The sequence below is a fragment of the Oryzias latipes genome, chromosome 5, assembly GCF_053564925.1.
Source record: "Oryzias latipes strain Hd-rR chromosome 5, Olatipes_Hd-rR_3.1".
Lineage (NCBI taxonomy): Eukaryota > Metazoa > Chordata > Actinopteri > Beloniformes > Adrianichthyidae > Oryzias > Oryzias latipes.
In genome coordinates, this window is record NC_136241.1 from 14955049 (window position 1) to 14976760 (window position 21712).

The window sequence follows — 21712 nt, forward strand, 5'->3', positions numbered from 1 at the left end:
CCCTCTTTTTCGAATCTCTCGTTCCCCTATCCCTTCTCCCCTCAGCCCCACTTTCTCCTTCCTGTCAGAGATTGTATAGACGGCTGGCCCTCAGCAGTTGTGATTTGGCACTCTTCCTGTCGGCTTTCTGACTTTTCCCTCTTTTCCCTTTTTTTATGTCTGTAGACTCAGCATCTTGTCAAACATGCATGGACCCACAGTGAACCTGTACAGCACTCATAATCATTCAAGGTGAAATATTAAACCCACATGGCAGATGTCCTCAAAGGAATGCCTCTTGCCGAGCAGGGTCTCAGTTGATCTGATGGCCTTTTTGATGTCATAGTCATTTTAAAATACTGTACATGCCGCAGCCTGTTTGGCCAACAGTCCAAGACTTCTTTCTGTTTACTTAAGCATGAGCCATGTCCCCCTTGTTACAGCTCTTTAAAGACAGCAATCTTTTAGCTGTCAGCACACCATCCTCAACTTTTCTTTTCTTTTTACAGTCAGAGCCAGGCACAGAGTGAATGCTAATTTACTTTTCCACCTCACTGCTGAAGGAAAACACTCTCCAAGAGATGCTAAACAGTTTAGGCAGGCCTGTTCTGCTAACTGCTCTTTTGGGGGAGAACCTCTGGAGCTTGACGGTCTACTACCACTGTTTTCAGGTGACTGTGCTATCTTTTCCTGCCCCTTTAATCTGAGACACAAATAGCCCCCAGTGTTGTCTTTAGAGCTCAGGCAATACTCTGGAAAGCTTAACAGGTCCTCAGAGAAAAGCAGGAAAAGCACAAGTTGGTAGGTTTGAAGTTTGCTTAATGACTGACATTGATTTACTGGCTCTTTAACCCTTTGTACCCAAGCATGATGTTTCAATCCCTTATGTTTGTTGGTTTCTCCTTAGGTTTTTATAAAAAAAGACCAACAATGACAGGGGTCATTTGTACTTTAGACATTTTCTTAGAATTCCTGTTTCCAGGAAATAAACATTTCCCAAAACCCAGATCTGTGTGAACATTGTTTTTAATCCAAATGTTTTCAATCCTTAAATCCATGCAAAACCTTTCCAATTAAATTTTGTTTTGTTTTTTGCATGTAACATTATTGTTTATTAGAGCCACACCATTTTCATTTTTGGCTCTTTAATTTACACAGATGAGTGAATGCCTGCAAACTATGCAGCTTCGTTTGGATTCAGGGAAGCAGAGGAAGTAGCATCAGATTCTTTAAAGGGGACACTTGTGAGAAGGAAAATGGTCTCATTGCAAGAGATCAGCTTATGTAAACATTCAGGTTAATGAACCTCAGTGGACCTAATCCTCAGCCCTCTTTTTTACTCTCCCTCACCCTATCTTTAAACCTAGTGACCCCTCTCCTGCACCCCCACCCTTTACCCTCAACCTACCCCATTTTCCATCGTAATCCCCTGCAAGGCCAGACACTGTCAATCAAAGGGACTTTAGGAAAGAAGGAAGAAATGCATTAAAAATTGTATCTGTGCTTTTGTGCATTATGTGCTCATGTTTGCAACCAATTTATGTTTGCATGTGTAAACACTTGGGAGCGTATGTGAGCTCATGCACAAAAGCGACACCTATCCAGATGTTTGTGAGTGGTAAATGCTTTGAGGTTTAAAACTGGTATGAGGATTTTCAGTTAGAGATGTTATCTGCTTCGAACCATATGAATCAAACTGGTAGAAGAGTGGATACAGATTATGAGTAGTCTGACTTGAAACACAAATGTGGGGGCTGGGATTGAAGAAAATGGGGGCAAATAGGGAAAATGCCAGTAATGTGTTTAAGATGATATTTAGAGATCAGCAAACACTGACATCTGACATTAACATGAGAGGACACACTGATATCAAGAAAGCAAATGTATTTACCATGGTACTGTATAACAGAAAGATGTACAACTATTGTGATACTCAGCAACGTTTCTATAAAAAAATAACAACTATGTACATGTTTGAGAGGTAAGAGACATATTTCTTCATTATTTAAACATTTCTTGAACATCATCTCTGTCAAACTTGTATTGGTACTTTCACAAGTCTAGGGGTTCTTATAGAGGTTTAATAGACAGTGTTATATTTTTTCTCCCATAACTTTCAAGTCAATGCAGGAAAAAGTTCAATTGGCAGCTTAATTGTCTACCTATGATTAGCATTATTAATTTCTTTTCTATTAAAAAATAAAGAAAAAAATCTCTTATAAAATGTGAGCTATAAGAAAAAAACATGATTTGAGCATATTTAAAGTTAGAATCTTTTAGGTAAAAGCTGCTTATAAGTGATAATTACTGTAATTAGTTTATTGAAAACAAAATTTTACTGACTTAGGTCACCTAAATGTTTTTAGCGCAACTTACTGACATAGTAATGGTGGAAACAAACGTGAAAGTTGCATATTTGGAACTTTAATTAAATTTTCTTATGGATACATCTTTATAATTATAAGTTGCATACTGCAAGAGTTGCATTTGTATTTAGATTTTGTGCAAAAAAGCTCTTTTTATTACTCTTTTATTACAACTGATCATAGGTCTAACAAAGACCAATAAACACAAGTTAATCAATAAGAGTGTACCTGCCTTGGAGCTACATTGAAAGCAAAAGTGAGTATGTTTGCTTGTAATTAATAAGACAATAAAATATTTATGTTTTCTTTTTTTCATTATATATATATATATATATATATTCAAAAGTCAGCCAAAGTAATTACCTTAAACTAGCCCCTCATTCTCATAGTTAGGATTAAGGTTTCTGTGAAGACGTTTGGTGAAATAAAATGAGTCCCGTTAACAACTTGCAGACTGTTGAGGCTGAGCTGTCTGAGCACTTCTGTCAGAGGTTTGTTCACCAAAGCCAGATGGCAGAGAGAGTGAAGAAGAAGAAGGAGGCAGATGACAGAAGAGGCAAAAAAAGAGTGAGGTATGAGACAAGATGACAAACTGGGTGGTTTGGGGTTTCCCTGGCATTTTGCTTAAAGCTGAGAGCGCACATGCACGCCCACACAAACATACCCACTCATAAATACTGAAGCATTCAGTGCAGCAGCTGGCTCCGTTCCAACATTAACACACTGCAGTCCATAGCCGGAGTAGCTCTGGCTGATCCTGCCAAATTTCTTCCTCTGTGGTAAAGCTGGTGTTTGGAACCATCTGACAGGGCCAGCGGCATCCCGCCGCCCCTGCCAAACCTTACTTTCTTTCTTCTTCTGTGGTGGGTGTGGTGTCAAAGGATGCCTGGGATAGAGCTTGGGGCCCATCCCTTTTGCTACATTGTCTCATCAGCGTCCTTTTAATAAGAACTCAGCAAGATTATTATTGTTGTTTTTAACTGCTTGAGTGTTTTTGTCCATGCTTCAGTGCACTCAGCTGTTTCTCTTTAACTCTTATGTTTTCTTAACTTAAGAGACACTTTTGCAGAAGTATATTCAGATATTTTTCTTTATTATCCCCCCAACTGCTGCCCATCTTTTGGCCAGTCTGATTCGCACACTGTTTTTTTTCTGTTCCACAGCATGAATTAAACCAAGCAGAATAGCAATGTCTTTATCTAAAGGCTGGCATGACATTTTTTAAATTAAGTTCAGCAAGCCAGACAGTCATAAAAAATGTGAAATAATAGATTGAAATAAGCCTGGTTTGTCTCAAGTAGAGTGCATCCAAGTAGCTAAACAGTCAAACATGACTGTAAGAAAGCAGAGCAAACTTCTCTCAGCTACATATTTAAAAATTGTTTGCTTTACCTCTGTAGGGAGAATTTGCAATTATAAAATAATGACCATGCATAAATCAAGATTGTTTTAGAAATATGATTCACCAAGTTACTTGTGATGACTTTTGTGATATAGCTACCTATTCTTTGTCTACAGAGAACATTTATGTTGAATGGTTTTAGCTATCATTCACCCCCCCCCCCGTCCTTTTTTAAGACAGGGTCATAAAGTGAATGTAGAGACATCAGGCTGATAGCTAAGAACCATGAAAGGCTGATCAATAACAAAGCTCAGGTTTCTGCACTACATCATGGAGAGAATGTGAAGCAGCAGCTGTTTAAAGCTTCTCTGCTGATATTAAGTGCAAAGCTCACGTGAGAGGCATTCCTTTATGAGGGTTGACATATGGACACTGGTCATCTAAAAGATAATCGTTTGCCTCAAAGGACTCTTTTTAGAGAGCACATTTTGGACAAAGACGGGCCATACAGTTTGAATTTAAACTGATCAAAAAAGGGATAAACTTACAAATGATGGGGTAAACAGAAGATATTGTTGTATAATCTTCAAAAAAAATTTCTTACGCGAGCTCCATAAATACATCTTGCATTTAAGGTGAACTCTTGTTTAGTTCAAGTGGATGGTGTAGTTTATTTATCATTAAAATATAGATCAAAGTTCGTTTTTTTTTCTTTTTTTCTTTAGAATAGAAAAAAAACGAACAGTTGGGACTCTCCTGGGGAAATTACCAGAATACTTCATGGCTGATATTTGCTTGAGAAAAATTTATTATTTGTGTATTTTTCTTGGGTGAAACTACCAAAATTGTGATGGGAAACATGTATTGATAGCAATAGTCCAAAAGGACTTTGGTTTTTGGTTTAGATTTGGATTTGGAAAACTAAAGACAAACAAGTTAATCCTATACACAGTATATATGATATATTTACTATATACTTAGATATATCAATTTTAGGATAATTAGTCGGAAAATTGATATGTGACACAATGAGACTATTAAATACTAGGCTTGTGAATAGTCGTTTAACTAATTGATTGAAAAGGATTGGGAAGAAGTGAACTTATATGATCTTTTTTTGCTTTACTTTTTTTTAAAACTTGTCCTGTCTAACAGCTGAGCAAACAGATGAGAGGTGAAGGCCTCTTATGTTAGACATATTTTACTGTTACAACAGGGGATTATGAATCTTCTGACGCACAAGGTGTATATTTGAATATACCTCTTTTATAATTTAGGCTGAACTTTATTTTTGTTGCATTGGACCGAAAATAAGAAAAGGAAAGAAGAGAGAGTGATGTTGGGGGGATGGGTTAAGGGCATAAAAAAGGGGGGGTAAGGAAATAGAAGGATGATTATAGAAAGGAAGGGGGGTAGAAGGATAAAGCAACACAAGCAACTGGAAGTTAATAATCGTTACTGTCAGGTGCAAATGTTAGTCTAAAAGGGGCGGGGCTTGTCCACATGCACACTCAAATGTTACAAATATACCTGTTTTCTCCAAAAATGTCAACATGTACCCAATACAACTACAGTTGACACACACATACTTAAGCATAAAACACATACTTGTGCATAAAACCAACACATGGCCATTTCATTCAGACACACATACAATTTGTGCAAAGGTGAGTAGACACCTGACCTCAAGTGAGTGTTTATGTTCTGCTGTGGTGGATGATGTAATGTAAAAAAAGAGGAAGAGTGCCCTGACAACTCCACACCAAGACCCCAGTTGAAGCAGCAGTGGCCGCCGGACCCCCCAACACCCGCGCAGATAGAGCAAATCAGCCCGCCGAGCAATCCAGCCAGACACCCAGACCAGCAGGCCACCACAGGGGCCCACAATGCCAGAGAGCAGGGAGGAATAGGGGGACAGTGAGTGCAAGCTCCAGCCTAGCCAGAAGAATACCTGGCTAGGTATTCATTGGCCAATCACCGTGTCCCTGTAACCAAGGTGTAACAACAAGACCAAGGATTGGCCGCAAAGCATGCTGGGAAACGTGACATACTGCTATTGTTGTTATGCTACGAGCTAATGGTAAGTGCATTAGGTGAAGCAGCCAGCTTAATATGATATTTTTTTTTTACCCCTATTCAATGCTCACAGAGACACGGAAGTAGCGGCAGGAAGCGGCTTTTGCCGGCGTACAGAGAGCATATCCGCGTAAATGACTTATGACGTGAATAATTATTGCGTTCGAACGGATTAATTATTGCGTTCGAACGAAATAATTATTGCGTTCGCACGAGTTAATCATTTCGAGGGAACGGGATAGTATTTCGAGGGAACGCAATAGTATTTTGTGGGAACGGAATAGTATTTCGAACGTACGAGATATTAATCTGAGGGAACAAGATATTAATCTGTGGGAACAAGATATATTTTAATATCTTAATGTCAGGACAAGGGCTCCGTACAAAATTAAGTCTACATTTGATAAACAATAAAAATGCTCAGAAAGTCCTCAACTCAAGAAAATTCTGAATCGTGCATATTTTTTTATCGTGAATTCAACTCAGATAAACACTTTTATAAAAAAAAAACAGAAGCCCATTCGTAAAGAAAGACTTTAGTTTTTATGATTACCATAGGAAAGCAACACTTAACATTTAAACACACATTACCAAATTATTTTTTTTCTATTCTTTGATACATCACCACATTATAGAGAAAAAGCTCTAATAGTTGGCACCCATGCAACTAGAGATCAGTTTTATAGTTTTTGAATTTCACTTCCTTCCATAAAGATTGGGTCCACAGGTCACTATAAAAAACTTAAATGTTTAATTTGTTTACAATTTATTTAAACATTTTTCCTGCATACCTTTGAGTGGAACTTGTACTTGGGAAAACTACTGAGTCACATTTTTCCTCTCAATCAACGCAGTTCGATGATAGTAAACCTAGACTCAGTGAAGCAGGGGGAGGGGGGGTCAGAATGGATGGTGTGTTACGTTTTTAGAGAACTGAAAAAAACACTTGGCATCCATCACTTGTGCTCCAAGAACAGCTGGTCTGCTCTCCTCCCTGGTGGTTTATCAATAAGCTGTAAACTTAAATAGAAAGAGTGGTGATTTTTTTCTAAAGCACTGGTTCTTGTGGGAAAATTTACTCAGCCGAAACTGAGCCTGCTACTGATCAGACATATGAATTATTGAGAGCCCTGGGAAATCTTGAGAGGCCCCTGGATTGGTAATAATTTATGCCCTCCAACTGGATTCAAATGTGATAATGTACATGCAATCATTCGACCTTTCAATTTGTTAATATGTTGTTAATTTAATTACCTGGTAATCTTTAAACATGCAAAAGACATTGTTTTCTTTTACTGTCACCACTCCAGCAGCAGAAATGAATAGCGAGGAACACGGCCGAGTCTATGATTGCTCGTCCGGCTTCGATTGCCTAAAAAATTTTCTCAGTTGTGTGCCGAATTATTGAAGCCATCTTGTGTCCTTCAGTTTGAGTAATAACAGGGTAATGTGGTGAGTCAAACAGTCTTGTTCTAATTAAGTGTGGTTGGGTGTGTGTAGTTCCAGTGAGTGTTGACTGCATGCAGACATGGCCATAAACACATTGGCCCCGCACTTAAGTGGAATCACATCCCACTGGTGGATCCAAGACGGACTTTTCTACTGTGTTTTGATATTAAAAAGAAGGGAAATCCAAAAATAACTGGGGAATGGTAATTAAACATAACTGTATTTTGCGCAATATTAGGCGCACTTAAAAGCCTTATTTTTTTTTCAAAAAACTTCAGTGCGCCTTAAATGTGGATTATCTCTGGTTGCGTTCACTGATGTCAAAGGGATTTTGAGAGGTACACAGCGCTCGGTCAAAATACCAATCTGTTTTTATTTAGGAATAGCAAAGTTGGTAGTGGTTTTGTGAACACACTAATGCAGCCAATGTGTGGCGGTGTCAGAGTGTTGTTTTTTTACATGTTAATAGCAAGGTTTGGACTTAGCATAGTCACAGTCCCGTATGTTTCGTGGTATCCATCTGTTTTTTACTAAGTGGCTAATGTGTAGTGAGTTAAAAAACGTTTTAGGCTATGTCCAAATTCCTTCACCACTCACCATATAGAGCATTATATGGTGAGTATATAGAGCACTATATAGTGAGTACAGAAGTGCAGTAGTGAAGTGCTATATAGTGCACTATATAGTGCGTTTGCCATTGTGTAGCGCTGTCCGAATCTACAATTCCAAAATTGAGTGCCCTAGAAACTTCCCAGAAGTCTCAGTGAAAAACTAGTGTACATCGATGCTCACTAGATTAGTGAATAGAGACCACAATGCATTGTGTTTGAACAATTTTTTTCAAAGAAAATGTATTTAAATTTATTTTTTTAATAAAGTATGAGCAGTTTCATCTTAAGAATGCAGTAGATTCATAAATGGCATAGCAGAACGCTCATATCAATGAGATTTTAACTTTGTGAAACTGATGACGTCATATACGGCGTTTGAAAAAAAAAAGTAATGAGCATGGGGTCCGAATTGCTTTTAAAATCCAGGGCACTACATAGTCCCACACTATTTCGTTTTTTAGTAGTTAGGGAGTAGGGTGGGAATTTGGACATAGACAGAGTTAATGTGAACACAGTTAATAAAGTCTGACTGAAGGACTTATATCTGACTCTTTTGTCCCGTTTAATGTGCTTTAAAGTTCGGTAGGCTTATACCTTACATAGGACTATGACAAAAGTGAAATGATGGTCTGCTTATAATCTGCTGAACCCTAGGCTACTGCAGAAAATATGGTGGTAGATAAAACAAATGTAATTTCTACTGTTGGAATAAACTTGTTAACTTTAATGGATCAGCCTTTACACGTCTAAATCGTTGAGTGAAAGATATCATTGGAGAAATTTAATTTTGAACTGTTTTCTTGTACAATTTATCTTTTTACTCTAAAAAGTCCGGTTGTGCTCCTCATGTGTTTGCCAATAAGAAAATGACAATGACTTTGCGCTTTAAACTGACACTGTGCCCCCCTGTATTACAGTTTTTCTCAGTCGCTTTAGTACAATTCTCGGATCAGAATTGAAGTTTGCAAATATGTGTGTGCATTTCTCAAAACAATTTGTACAAACGGCAAAACACTATGGATTTCTCGCAAAAGCCTGTAACTTGTTCAAAATCTTTACTTCATCTCTTAAATCTAAGTCTTTATGTCATTGAACATGTCAGTGCCATCAGAATGTCAAGTCCTTGTGTCATTGTCTACGAACAAGACAGGCAAATTACTTAGTCATGTTGTCAATATAACTGTGTACTTTAGAGGGAGGTTCTGATGTAAACTATGGCTAAAGTTTGGATGACAATTATTGTAAAATGTAAATTACACCTTTTTTGTTTGATTGCAAGAGACTGGAAAAGATTCACATTTACACCTTTACTGTTCATATTGTAATTTGTTGACAGACCATGTCACACCAGCATAGAAAAAACCCACTGCAAACAGTAACACAAAGGGAAAAGAAAGATAGGACAATATTCTGTACAACAGTACAGGCAGTGCAGTAGGAATTGGTGTGGTCTTCCTACACCTCTTGTCGTTCCTGTATGTTAGGCCACAAATTCTCATCCACATCACAGCGAAAATCCTTTCTTGCAATGCAGCGAAATATGTTTGTCACATTATGACAACTTGGTCAACCATTTTGCAGTTAATGACTTATACGATGAACTAATGACTAGGTGTTTTGAGGAGTAAGACTATTGCACAGTGAACTATATAATACATTTTGATCAACATGACATAAACAATTGATAATGTAGCAAAGAGCAGAAAATTGTACATAATCATTTGCATGGATGTTGCATGGATGTACCTCTTTGCCTAGGTTTTCACAGAATCCATCATAATTATCAAAGTAATTTACACTGTTCTTGGGAGTAAATGATCATTCACTAAAAAGTCCTTAGATAAATGTGTGACATCAATCTTTGAGGTCATATTTCAACATTGCCACATTATCATCTTTTTTCCTTTTTATGTTGAAACGCACCAAGCATGGATTATGGACATGATTGACACATCCCAACCCCACAAGACTGACAAGTAACTGAGGTGTAAAGGTTAAGGCAGATTTACGACACACTGCAGCTTTGGATAGAACAACCTGTGCTGTGGGCCAGGAGTCTTGTAGGTATGAGGGAACATCACCGTGTGAATCTCCATTCATGAACTGATTTGACGAAATGCCTACTTGAAAACACAGACACAGTACTCTGTTTTTAAACATTCTCTCCTTCTATCTTCAGCCTAAAGGGGTGGAGTTTTCACACACAGTAGTAAGAAGACAGTGTGCAAGTAGGTAAGCGTTGGCCAAAAATCACTGCCTGCAGCAGATTGAAGAGGAAATGAACACTTTAGTTCTTTGATTTTCTGCAGCGTCTTGCTCCTCCCCACCTTTTCTCTCCTTTACAGTCTCTCCCACTCATTCACCTTAGGCAATGAACTGAAGAACTGAAAGGTCACCTGTAGTCTCTTCTCCAGCCCCTTCCTTCTATCACTTTTCTCAAAAAAAAAAGACAAACATGCCTGAGAGAGTTTCTGTGCTTATCACCCAGGGCAGATTTTTGTGGGAGTTGAGCAGGTATCTCCTTGTCTCATACTCTCAATTTCCCCTGAATCATTTCTGTGTTCCATGAGTTCATTTACTGCAAGAAGGTGAAAAGGTCATCATGACAATTTGTAACTAAGAAATGGAAGTTGAAAAGGTGTGTCTTCATACTTCATTAACTGCTTCTCTCAACAGCAATCTTGACAAATGTACAATTAAAATGCATTCCTACCACCATTTAAACTTTAAACTGTTGCTTTTACTAAATATTTTAGTAGTTCTCATTAGTGTACCTTCTAAAGAAACATAAAGGGAATAAAATCCAAATGTTGTAATAATTTTTAGAGATTATCACTGCTCTTTATATGTATTTTCAAATGTACTTCCCCCAACCCTATTTATATCTTTCTTATGGTTTATAAAGACCAACTCACCTTCATGAATTATTAAATAATAGATCTACAGCTGTGAAAAAAAACAATTATCCTTTGTCAGTGACTTCCAACTCTCCCTCACACATACACTAAGGAGGTATGTTAAGCTATAATGTTTCTTATTGATTTGCTGCAATCAATTTTCATGGTTTTGTAAAAGACAAGAGCCAGTAGTGATTCAGGCCGAAGCATGCTGCTTGAAACAAATCAATGTTTTCAAGGCTTAAAACAAGGCTCTTACTCTACTTGAATTTCACAAAAACTGTCAATTTAATTAAATTAGTTGATTTTCAGTGCTTTAAAAAAATATATATATATATATATATATTGTTATTGTTGAAAAATGTGTGTGCAAAGATTCCAAATTGTGGAACTAGTTTTACTTTTCTGTTGATAAAAATCATATATTTGAGTAAAAATTGCCTCTTACTTATTAAAATATAGGTATATTGTGATTTAACATTTCAGATCTTTAAGTAATTTTTTTCTATAGATTTTTATCTGTATTTTTTGCTTGAACTCAGTGATTTGACATAAAAAATTAGAGACAGCATAGGGTTATTTAAAAAACTGTTATTTCAGCACTATCAGAAACTTCAGAATGAAAGATCTCCAAATTATACATTTGGATTTTTGATTATTTTCTCTTCATTATATTCTCTACTACCATGTACATATCTAGGCCAGCCAGTAGTTTTATTTTTTATGTATTCATTTTATAAAAACGGGATGCACAACCTGATGTTTTATATGTATCTGACACATTTTTTATTAAAAAGAATCAGAAATGTTCGAAAATTAAAGTTTTGACTATTTTTATCTAAAGATGAACCAAAAGTATTCAAATAACACACAAAAAATTGCAAAGTAAAATTATTTACTTTTACTTCCAAGAACAGCTTGTTTTTTGTGATAGAAGTAGGACATGACCTGACAATGACGGCTGTCTAGCATTACAATTGGAATGCGGCTGACACGACACTCCTTCCCTGTTCCTTACAAAACCATTACCTAAAACAAATACAGGTGAATTCAGATGTAAATGATCATCTTCTTTCACACCTGTTTCCCACACCCCAGGAAACACAATAATAAAATAATATAAAATAATTCTTGGCAGTCAAACAGCTGGCATCCGCACCTTCCTAAAGGTCACATAGGGAGAGCAGAAACACAATACTCTCAACACATCTCTTTTTTTCACACAAGGAGAAAAACAAGAAGACAAAGGGACAAAGAAAGGAGGAGTTTACAAAATTCCTGTAGGTTTTAAACACGGTCCTTAAGCTTGACGCCTTCTTTGGAGTCGTGGGAATTGTTGTGACTTCATGTGTGAACAAAAATACCTCACCTTTGAGACAACACACAGGAAATAGACAGCTTAGAAGCATGTTTGTGTGCGGGTTTAAGGTGTAGGTTGAGGGCTTCAAAATGCAAAACGCAGATCATCATCATATAAAAGACTGGCTGAGGATCTGCTTTGTTTGTGCTCATTGGGGAACGATAAATCAGCAGATGTAAAACTCTGTATCAGCTGCGGGACCTGTCATTTGGCAGCATGCTGCTTTTCAGATGGTCTTTGTAATATTCCTGCAGATTGATAAGGCGTTGTTGGTCTGTTGTGGTTGCACATTTTGCACCAAAGGGTTTTCTTGTATCAGAAGTTGTTCTTAGTGAGACAGTTGATATCTTAATGGTCCAATGTTGGGTCGCTGTTTGTGCGAGAGATAAAATAAAACTCAAACCTGCTTTCACACAAGCTGAAACAGAAGAAAGTTTGGTTATGAACCTGAGAAAACTAACAAATGAGTTCAGTGAATACCTGCCCTGAGGATGTTTAATATGACATATCCACTTAAGCATTCTTATATGTTTAAAACAAGGTAATACTTTCCAGTGTTGGTGAGAAAGACTGCTTTTCCCCAAACACTTTCCCACGCTTCAAGCACAAACCAAGAGCAGGGATAGAGTATAAGATTTGCACCTACTGGCAAATTCTTTATGAAGTTGCCAAACACACCTGTAGTGATTTCAGACAGAAAATACCTGAGATAATCAAACAAGTGGGTTATATTTTAATATGTAGACCAAAAACCATAATTTTACTGATGTAGTGTTCAATGTCCTAAAAATGTGCTTAACAAACAAAATGTGCAACCATACAACCTCAAAATTGCAGGTATTCAACAAAATTCTATAACTGGTAAAAGTTTTGACATTTTTGCACATAAAATTGATACAAATTCCACTGAGGCGATTGCCTCTGTCACAACTTCCCTTACGGGTAGATACGGGCTGTTAGCAGGTGAAAAATGTGTAAATATATACTGAGCAGACAAATAGCCCGCACTAAGGCAAGTCTGACTGTAGGATGTCCACACAAACTACACTTTGGCAGGCTTGGACTAAATATCCCAAAGCCGATTCCTTTTTTTCTCACACAGATCAACCCTGCAACAGCACAAACCAAAGAATCAAGCTATCTAAGCTGAAGCATTCTTGACTTAATACAAATGTGATATATACTGAATGTTAAAATAATTTACTTTGACATTTTTATGTCACTAAAGTTCACTTATAGCCACAAGTTTAATTTAAAATACAAAGCCATATTTCATAGACAGAGTGGCATTGATAAATGATTATCCCCGTTATTCTTAAATGTAAAATATTTGATTAGAAACTGTACACCAACAGAAGAAATAAACTGCAAAAAAAGAAACTGCAAGGTCTTCGTGCTGTGTAGTTCAATGTACATTTCTTTGCTGTTTATAATGGCATTCTAACATCACTCAGCTTATAAATTATATAGAACCAATAAGCAGCTTCTGCAGACTGAGATTTCATCCTACTGTGGAACCAATTCTGTCTGAGGCTTACTGCCTGAAACATCTGTTCTAATTTCTGTCAAATTGAACTTTTATTACCTGGTCATTAAAGCCTGAGGAATGGCAAAACCAGATGGGTTTTTGCTGACCTTACAACTGGTTGTATTTTATGGTGTTGGTGAAAATTGAACCAAAGGAAGCCGTGCACTTTATAAAATTAAGGTAATCATTCTCGCAGACCTTAGACTTGGGGGGCTCTGAGAAGGAGGAATAAAATTGCGATGAAGGGGTTTTTGGTGTACAGCTATGGATAGTTATGTGTCATGTGTGCACATTCATAGGTTACTGCTAGACACATTTTTACAGAACAAAGAAAATCCCTCTGTTTGTGTTATAATACACAAATACAACACCTGTTTTCATTTCATTGTGCAAATTTAAAACATATTTCGCATTCGGAAAATAACCTCCCTTGGCCTAGCACATGCCTGTGTTCTTGAGGGCCTCCTGTGAGAGTCCAGGGTCAGTTCAATAACACATAATACAGCCCCCAGAGTTGTTGAAAGCTGTCCGTTTGGGAGGCTGAGCCGCTCTACCACTGGTCCCTGTGGTTTAAGGAAGGAGGAAAGGTGGGATGTTACAATGAGAAAAAAGGTTTGATGTTTTGAAAGAAATACAGTGTCTAGCAATCAGTTAATTTCCATAAATATTTGCTTAATTCTTATTTTTTTGGAATGTATGGTACATATTTTTTACCAGGGACACAGGGAAAATCCCGGACATTGTTTTTTAAATCTGCTAAAATTACATGTCAAAAATGGAAGAAGTAATTTAAATCAGGTTTCTGAGGTATAACAAATGTAAATGTACTTGCCTTCATTAAGCATTTGAAAATGTATATATATACAAATACAAAGTCAAAACAATCTAAAAGTTGGTTTAGTGAGCAAATACAAGATGATATCACCAAATGCATAGACTTCTATTCTTATTTGATGTTCTTAATATTGTCCTCTTCCTGTAGAGTTTTCTGCATCTTTTATCCAGGAAAAATTAGGGCTATATAGGATTAACAGTATATAAAAAAAAACGTTATGTCAGAAATTTTTATCAATGTGGAATTAAGCACAACTGAAATGTATATTAAATTATATTAGTGTCAGTGAAATTCATTATATTGTCTTTTAGCAAGATTTGGGGAACACCAACAGCACACACAACAGTAAATGAGTGTCTGCAGATAAAATGACTGCCAACTGAAGCAGCTAGGGGAAGACACAAAACAATGGAAGCCTTTATTTGCCCATCACAGCTTCCTGTCAAAGTAACGAAATAAAACCACTGCTGTTGGAACCAAAGACAGACTGGTTCATCATGTCTGGGTTACTGTACTTTCCAGTCCCAATTTCATTTCATGCCTCTGTTTCAGTGTAGAATCTTTCAGCTTTTTTTCTTTTTTAATCCTTGCTTTAGCCCTCATTGGTGCACAACTTCTACATACTGTATTTGTCACGGTTGTGACAATGGAACCGTGCACGTATGCAAAAATAAACAAACGGAAAAAATGTAAACGTATTGACAAAGGGTTTACACAGCTTTAACTAAAATTAGACTGAGGCAACACAATAAATGGAATATTTAAAAATAAAAGAACAAAAACAACCAAAATTTTAAACAACTACCAGTAATCTGGGAACTTGGACTAAAGTGGTTGTTTGAATGGTAAAAATAAAAAAGTTTCAGCATAGTCTGCATGAAACACATGAAATCACATAAAAATCCTTATTAGATCTTTCTCAATTTTTAAATGATTAGATAAGAACAAACAAACAGACAAGAGGAAACAAAGCACACAGAGAGAACTCTCACTACTTCGCAAGTACTTTAATGCCCCAAACTTAGTTTCTGCATTCGATGCATATGGTACTTGCACACATCGAAATGAGCACACTTATTCCGTGGAGAATCTTAGTTAAACTTTTACTTTGCTTAATTTTAAAGAACCACTAACTGCCGTGTATGATGGTTTAACTTTGAAGCAAAATTGTGTTTCCCTGCTATAAACTATAAACAGAATTTGTTTTTTATATTGTTTTTTATTTTTTGTAATCCTTCTAAATTGTGATAAAAATGAATCAGTTAGTTCAAAAGGGGCCCAAGTCCAAGAAGTTTGTTTTTCCAGGAAATTATTTTAATTGCATAACTTAAAGGGAGGCTACACCAAATGAATAACTTACCCAGATTTAGCACCAGTTCAGAGCTCACAAATGCTATAATATGAGGCACCTCACTTTTATAGTTTCAGAGGACTAGCAAACTAAAGGCTCTGGACTTGGGCCCTTCTTGAATTAAACAGGGGTGCTGCCATATTGGATAACTAGTGCTGCAATCTATGGGATAAAGCAAAACCCATGCAAGAGAGGCCCAAGTCCAGGAATTTTGCACTTAATGCATTTTAAATGTCAAGCACAGTCAATACATTACAACGGATTTGGGACTTTTTAGCACATAATCAGATAGCTTTTCCCTTGAAGACCATAGAACATTTAATATCTCTGTTTTGAAAAATTGTGGACTAAATATACAATCTGTTTACAGTTTTTTTTACATTCAATATGTGTCTTATGCTATGGTCCAATCCAGCCCCAGACCTACACTTTTGTGGACGTATCAAATTTTATTCACAATTGGGAATTTTGCAATTAGATTTTGTCATAAGATACGTTTGTTTTGTTTACATTTTTTGCTACACAGTGGCTGTTCATTCATTTAATTTTCTAAAATAAAACTAAGACACTAACAAATGAGATTAACTAGAATGACCCCTTTCTGGCTCGCAAGTAAAGAAAAATAAGCTGACTTTCGGGTCAGAGATATTTCAAAACTTACTAAATATTTAAATGATTTTACTGCTTCTTCAGACAAATCCTCAAAATATTTTACACAAAATTAAAATTTACTTAAAGAAAAAATAAGCTGATTGATAAAGAGGGTGTCAAACCTCCTCACTGTTTAACAAAGAACAAAGTGAGCAGCACAGGGAAACATTCGATTTGAATATTTGCTCCCAGCAAAAAAAAAAGTAGACACCTGTGAAACTAAATAAGCAGTTGGGAGTGTGCAAGCCGAAAGTTTATGGAAGGGTTATTGTGTTACTGAACAACCGAGTTGAGTGCTTTGGTTTCAATAAGAATGAAAATCATTCCCACTAAAAACAATAACTTGCAGCCCTCTTGGGCAAACAGGTGTGAGTCCCAGACAACAGTGCTTGTTTCAATTATTTCCAATAAAAAGGTTTAATGTTTTTCTGTTTAAAAATCTAAACCCTGACAATGCTACTCTTTCAGATCTTTGTAGAACTGCAGACTAGTTTTAAAGCAGAAATATTTGTTTCCTATGTTCAACCGCCTCAGACAAACAGGATGCACCACTTTTGCAACAAGCTTTGCTTTATGCTGAAATGTGGCTGTAATTCTCTTTCTCTTTTCTTCTTTCTGAATGTTGCTCTGCAGAGGTTTGCAGGTTCGCGCTAAAGCTCCGAGCCCAAGTAATTCCTCAGATGCTTTGGAAGATCAATAACACAAAAAAAGAGTTAGGAAATTCTGAGTTCTATAACTCTTTTCTGCAGCAATAAATCTTTACTTTTGAGCTTCATTAGACAAATTAGTCAGCTAAAGAATAGCTGCCAAATTTTCCTAAATGATGTCTTTGTTTTTTATGTTAAAGTAATTGATGCCGACACTGACCCAGACAGAAAGTAGAACAGATCAAGCCCCAGGTTACCTCCCACGCTGAATCTGTGGAGATGATGTCAGTGACTATATCCTGTTGTCCCTGCGCAGGAGAACCTGTTTCCTCCTGAATGGTGTCTCTTAGCTCAGACACAGTCTTCCTCGTGTTACAGAAAACACACAGAAACAATGGAACACATGCTGGTCATGCTTAAGACTGGCACATTCTTATTCCATGAATCTTAGGGATGAACAGAGGATGAAACACCTGCATTCAACTTCCTCACTTTCAGGGAAGCTTGCTGGGAATGTGTTTGGCTTCGACAGATAAGGCTGTCAAAAACTGCTTTCCTGTACAACAGGTACATGATCTGTTTTGGTTCCTTGAAAAAGTTCTCACATTTTTCCACTCAATCAGAAGCAGCTACATCCTCGCAAGTCTTTAATACATTTTTAGAAACTTTATTAAAGTTCATGATCTTACAGTTCAACCAGCGTTCCCTTGCATGACAAAAAACATTGATAAATTAAATGGGTGATACGTTGTTTTTTTTAACTATCTTAGCTGATTCCCTGAGCTAAAATTGATCTAGAACATCTTTTGCGGAAAATTCAACCAGTGGGACTCTGAGATAAATACCTGGGTACTGAACAGTGCAGGTGATGTTTTCCAGATTTCTTATACTTATTTCAAGATAATCAAGTGTAAGTTAAATATGTGTACAAAAACATCTAATAATGGCAAATCCATTCGCATTTTAGTTTCATAAAGTTCAGATGGCACTTGGTCTTTTTCATGTTATAGTAAAATAAACCTACCATGCCAAAATCTAAATGGTGTTTTCCCATATTGATTATAATCAAATGTTTTCCTTTTGAAAAGATCTTTTAATGGTATATATAATGATTCAGCTAACAGCTGTAAATTGAATGATCAATTGAGCTGATTAATTGTTACGTCCCTAATAAATAAAAAAGATTTAACTGTAATTTTTTTATTTAATTTTTTTCACTTTATGTGAGTACGTTTTTCTCCTATAAAGCCACAAGATTTTAGAGAATAAAAACGTTCTGAGTATTTTGAAAAGATAGTGGTTTTGGCTCCAAATGTGACTTTTCAAATCTGTTTTCTGTGATTACTGTAACTCATACTTTTCGCAAAGAAAGCCAGATTTGGTGGAAAGAAAATGTGTGAGGGCTAACTAATCGGCCTGACATTCTCTGAATCCACATATCTTCACATAGAACAGAAATAAAACTAAATACATTTTTATCTTCTTTTTTTAAAATTATTTTTAGTTTAGTGTAAAGGACCAAAGGTGCCCAGCCCACATGGACTAACAAAGACAAACAACAGACAATGTTCATTTCAGTCAGACAACTCTTGCAGAAGAATATTTATTTCACAACATCTTTAGGTTGACATTCACAATTTGATTCACAACTTCGTTTTGGCATAAGGCTCCGTTCAATTCCTTGAGACACTTATTTTTTCCATACACTTTCGGGTAACAACCCCCCTAACGGAGCCCACAGGTGGAAGCCGGGGAGGAGGGAGGGGCAAAGAATGAGCGCTGAAGGTAAGAGAGAATGAACAATTGCACACCTGACTTAAATAGGACGCTAAGCAGGTGGGTTAATTAACTGACCCGCCCTAGGGGAGTAACCTGCAATTCTGCCGAGTGTCTGCCCGAAATGCGACGAGTCGCTATTTTAAGTCAAGTCTTACAGCGTTCCCAAGCTTTCAACAAGATTTGCCGTTTTAAACACATTAAACTTAAACAAATGTTTCAATCTGTTTTCATCTGATATATCAAACAAAAATAAACCAGAAAACAATTCACTTCTCGTGATAAGACAATAAAACAAAGACTGGCTTTCATTTACTATTTCATTTAGGTGATAGAGGGTACAAACACAGATCTCTTAAGGGACAGAATGGAATCGCCTCATTTCTAATGCTAGTGGCAGAATACCACATCTAAACTGGGCACACACAGACCTCTGACCTCAACTTGGATTATGTTTAACTTAAAGTCCTGTACTGAAACTATCTTTTATCAAAATATAAGTTCTTAATTTTGGTTTACATAAAACATCAGTATTCCATTGCAGTTTATATAACTCAAAACATGTATTTCTTAATTTCTTATATTGCAGCTCAGCCTGTTTCTATAAATATACTGAAGATCAAGTTCTGTCAAAATGTACTGTATCTGCTGACTCCAGGAGGATTTATAAACTCCAAATAACTATATGTTTAGTCAATCTTGTGTCAGGCATATTAATAAATCTTACCATATCACACTGGTGTCTTATTTCACAAGGTTCCCAGCCTGTGTCTCCATGCAGAGCTAGTTCAGGAGCCTTTTGATGTACTCATAAAAAATACCTCATAGCTCTGCATTGAACCTTTTCGCTACATGTGTATATGCTTACAAAAACCCCAGACTCCAGCTCCATAGTCCAACAGGACGAACTCAGGACCTGTACAATTCTGTGAAGGTTTTAAACCCCAAGGCATGACATACTTTATTCATCACAGCTCCTAAGGCTCGTCCCACTGACTCTGACAGAGCTTAAATTCCTTCATCAAATATAAGATGTTCATCTAAAACAAGTCCCAGGTATTTATAGGTTTTAACTAAGGATAAAGTTGATATACCAAAACAAAACTGAAATTTTTTTTTAGCAGTTGACACTTACTTCTGAAATGAATTACTCATCAACGAACGACTTTATCAAAATGATTTTGAATTTCTGATTTGACAACCAGAGACAAAAAAATAAAGAAAGTCTGTCGGAAAACATTACATCTGTTTATATGAAATGTTTCATATGCAGGGGACACTATGAAACGCTCAAAAATAACACAAATATTTATCTTATTTAGATTGCAGAAAGAAATGACTCTGTTCTTCTAGTTTGGCCCTCAGGGCTCTAAAGGTAAAGTAGCCAAGGTTTACAACAGCTTATTACACAATTTGTCCAAAAACAATTGAGAAATTGTAAGTGCTCAGCCATTTATTATTGAGTTTTTGACAAAAGCCTGTGTGACGGAGGAAATTTGAATGCGGACCTCATTTTGGGTCGGACTTTGGACATGCCTGTTTAACTGGTTCACACACATAAAATAATAGCTGAAATTTTTACCATTCTTTTCGCGCAACTATACAGATGACACACATACTTAAAGTGAATGAAGCATCCCTTGTGGTAAAACTCCTACAGTGAAACAGAAATTTAAAGCACATTTCTGAAAGACGTGGCTGACTGTGTTGTATATTGATTCAAACATGGTTTGGCATTCTTCATGAGTTTTCCACAGTAGTACCAAGGCGGTGAAGAGAGAATGGAAATCATGAATCTCCCCCTCAAAGATAACAAACTGTTGACGTTGACCGCTGCTGTCCACAGAGCAGTCAATAGTCTGAAGTTATTTACAAATCTGAAAAATCTTCATATCTGAAGCGCTCACAGAGACTTTCAATGATTCGTTCAAACGTAAACAAACGTGGATAATAGCCCTTGACCAAGAAAACATGTGGAATGCAGATAGAAAAGGAGCGAAAAGGGGAACGCTGCTGCTGAGAGGGGGAGGGGCATGCGCACAGACAAGCACGCGCACAGCCAGGCCGTGGAGGTGGAGGAGGAGGGAGCAACCAGGAATCCTCCTCACATCACCTCCCCACGGCCGCGAAAGCAAACACTCCTCCTCAAGGCTGCAGAGGACGAGAGTTGAGCTCCACGCGAGTGTGCGTCTGCACAAAGCTGGTCACCTGGAGCCCGTTTTTGGGCGCCCTCCTCCTCACCCGCTCCCGGCAAGCAAGAGCGCTCCTTTCCCCGCTGCGTTCAGGGCCCGTGGCGGCAGCATGGAGACTCCACGCTGCTGAAGTCTGCTCGGATTCTTCCTGTTTTGCTTCATTCTAAATGATGGTAAGGTTAAAAAAAAGTTTACATTTAATTCTGACCTTGTTTTTATTTGTTCTTTTAACTCTAATACTTTTTTATGATTTCATTAGGCTACTTTAAATTGTATTAAATTGTGTTTATTTAAAATAAACATTTTCAGACTCGAAGCTGTATAAAACAAATTTTAATTTAACAAGCTTTTTATTATTATCTTAAATTGAATTATCGGTCCTATTACACGTATTAGGCAATTATTTTCTGAGTTTTGCTTATATTTGTATTTTTCTGTGAGTTTTCCAATTAATAGGACATTTTATTTTAAAATATATTCAGTAAATATATTGTTTCATTCGAATCAGGTTTTTTAATGAGTATTATAGGTTTAATAATGAAATATTATTTTTATGAAGAATGAAAAAGCAAAAATATTTCGCAGCCTGTCACATCTTTTCCTAAATTTAAGGTCTGCTCTTCATTAAAGGCCTGGTACAAACTAAATTAGC

At 36.8% G+C, this 21712-nt stretch overlaps 1 protein-coding gene across 2 annotated transcripts in view; it reads left to right on the forward strand.

The window, feature by feature from the left end:
• Positions 1-20900: 20900 nt before the first annotated feature.
• The window catches only part of eya2 (EYA transcriptional coactivator and phosphatase 2), a 30201-nt gene continuing 29389 nt past the window's right edge, over positions 20901-21712 (forward strand). The window contains exon 1 of one of the 2 annotated variants that reach the window (XM_004068709.5): positions 20901-21233. Coding sequence is in view for 1 of the 2 variants with exons in the window: in XM_011474931.4 (XP_011473233.1) it covers positions 21228-21233 (6 nt within the window). In the remaining variant the exon portion in view is untranslated. The remainder of the gene's footprint in view (positions 21234-21712) is intronic. The other variant, XM_011474931.4, reaches the window with a different exon arrangement.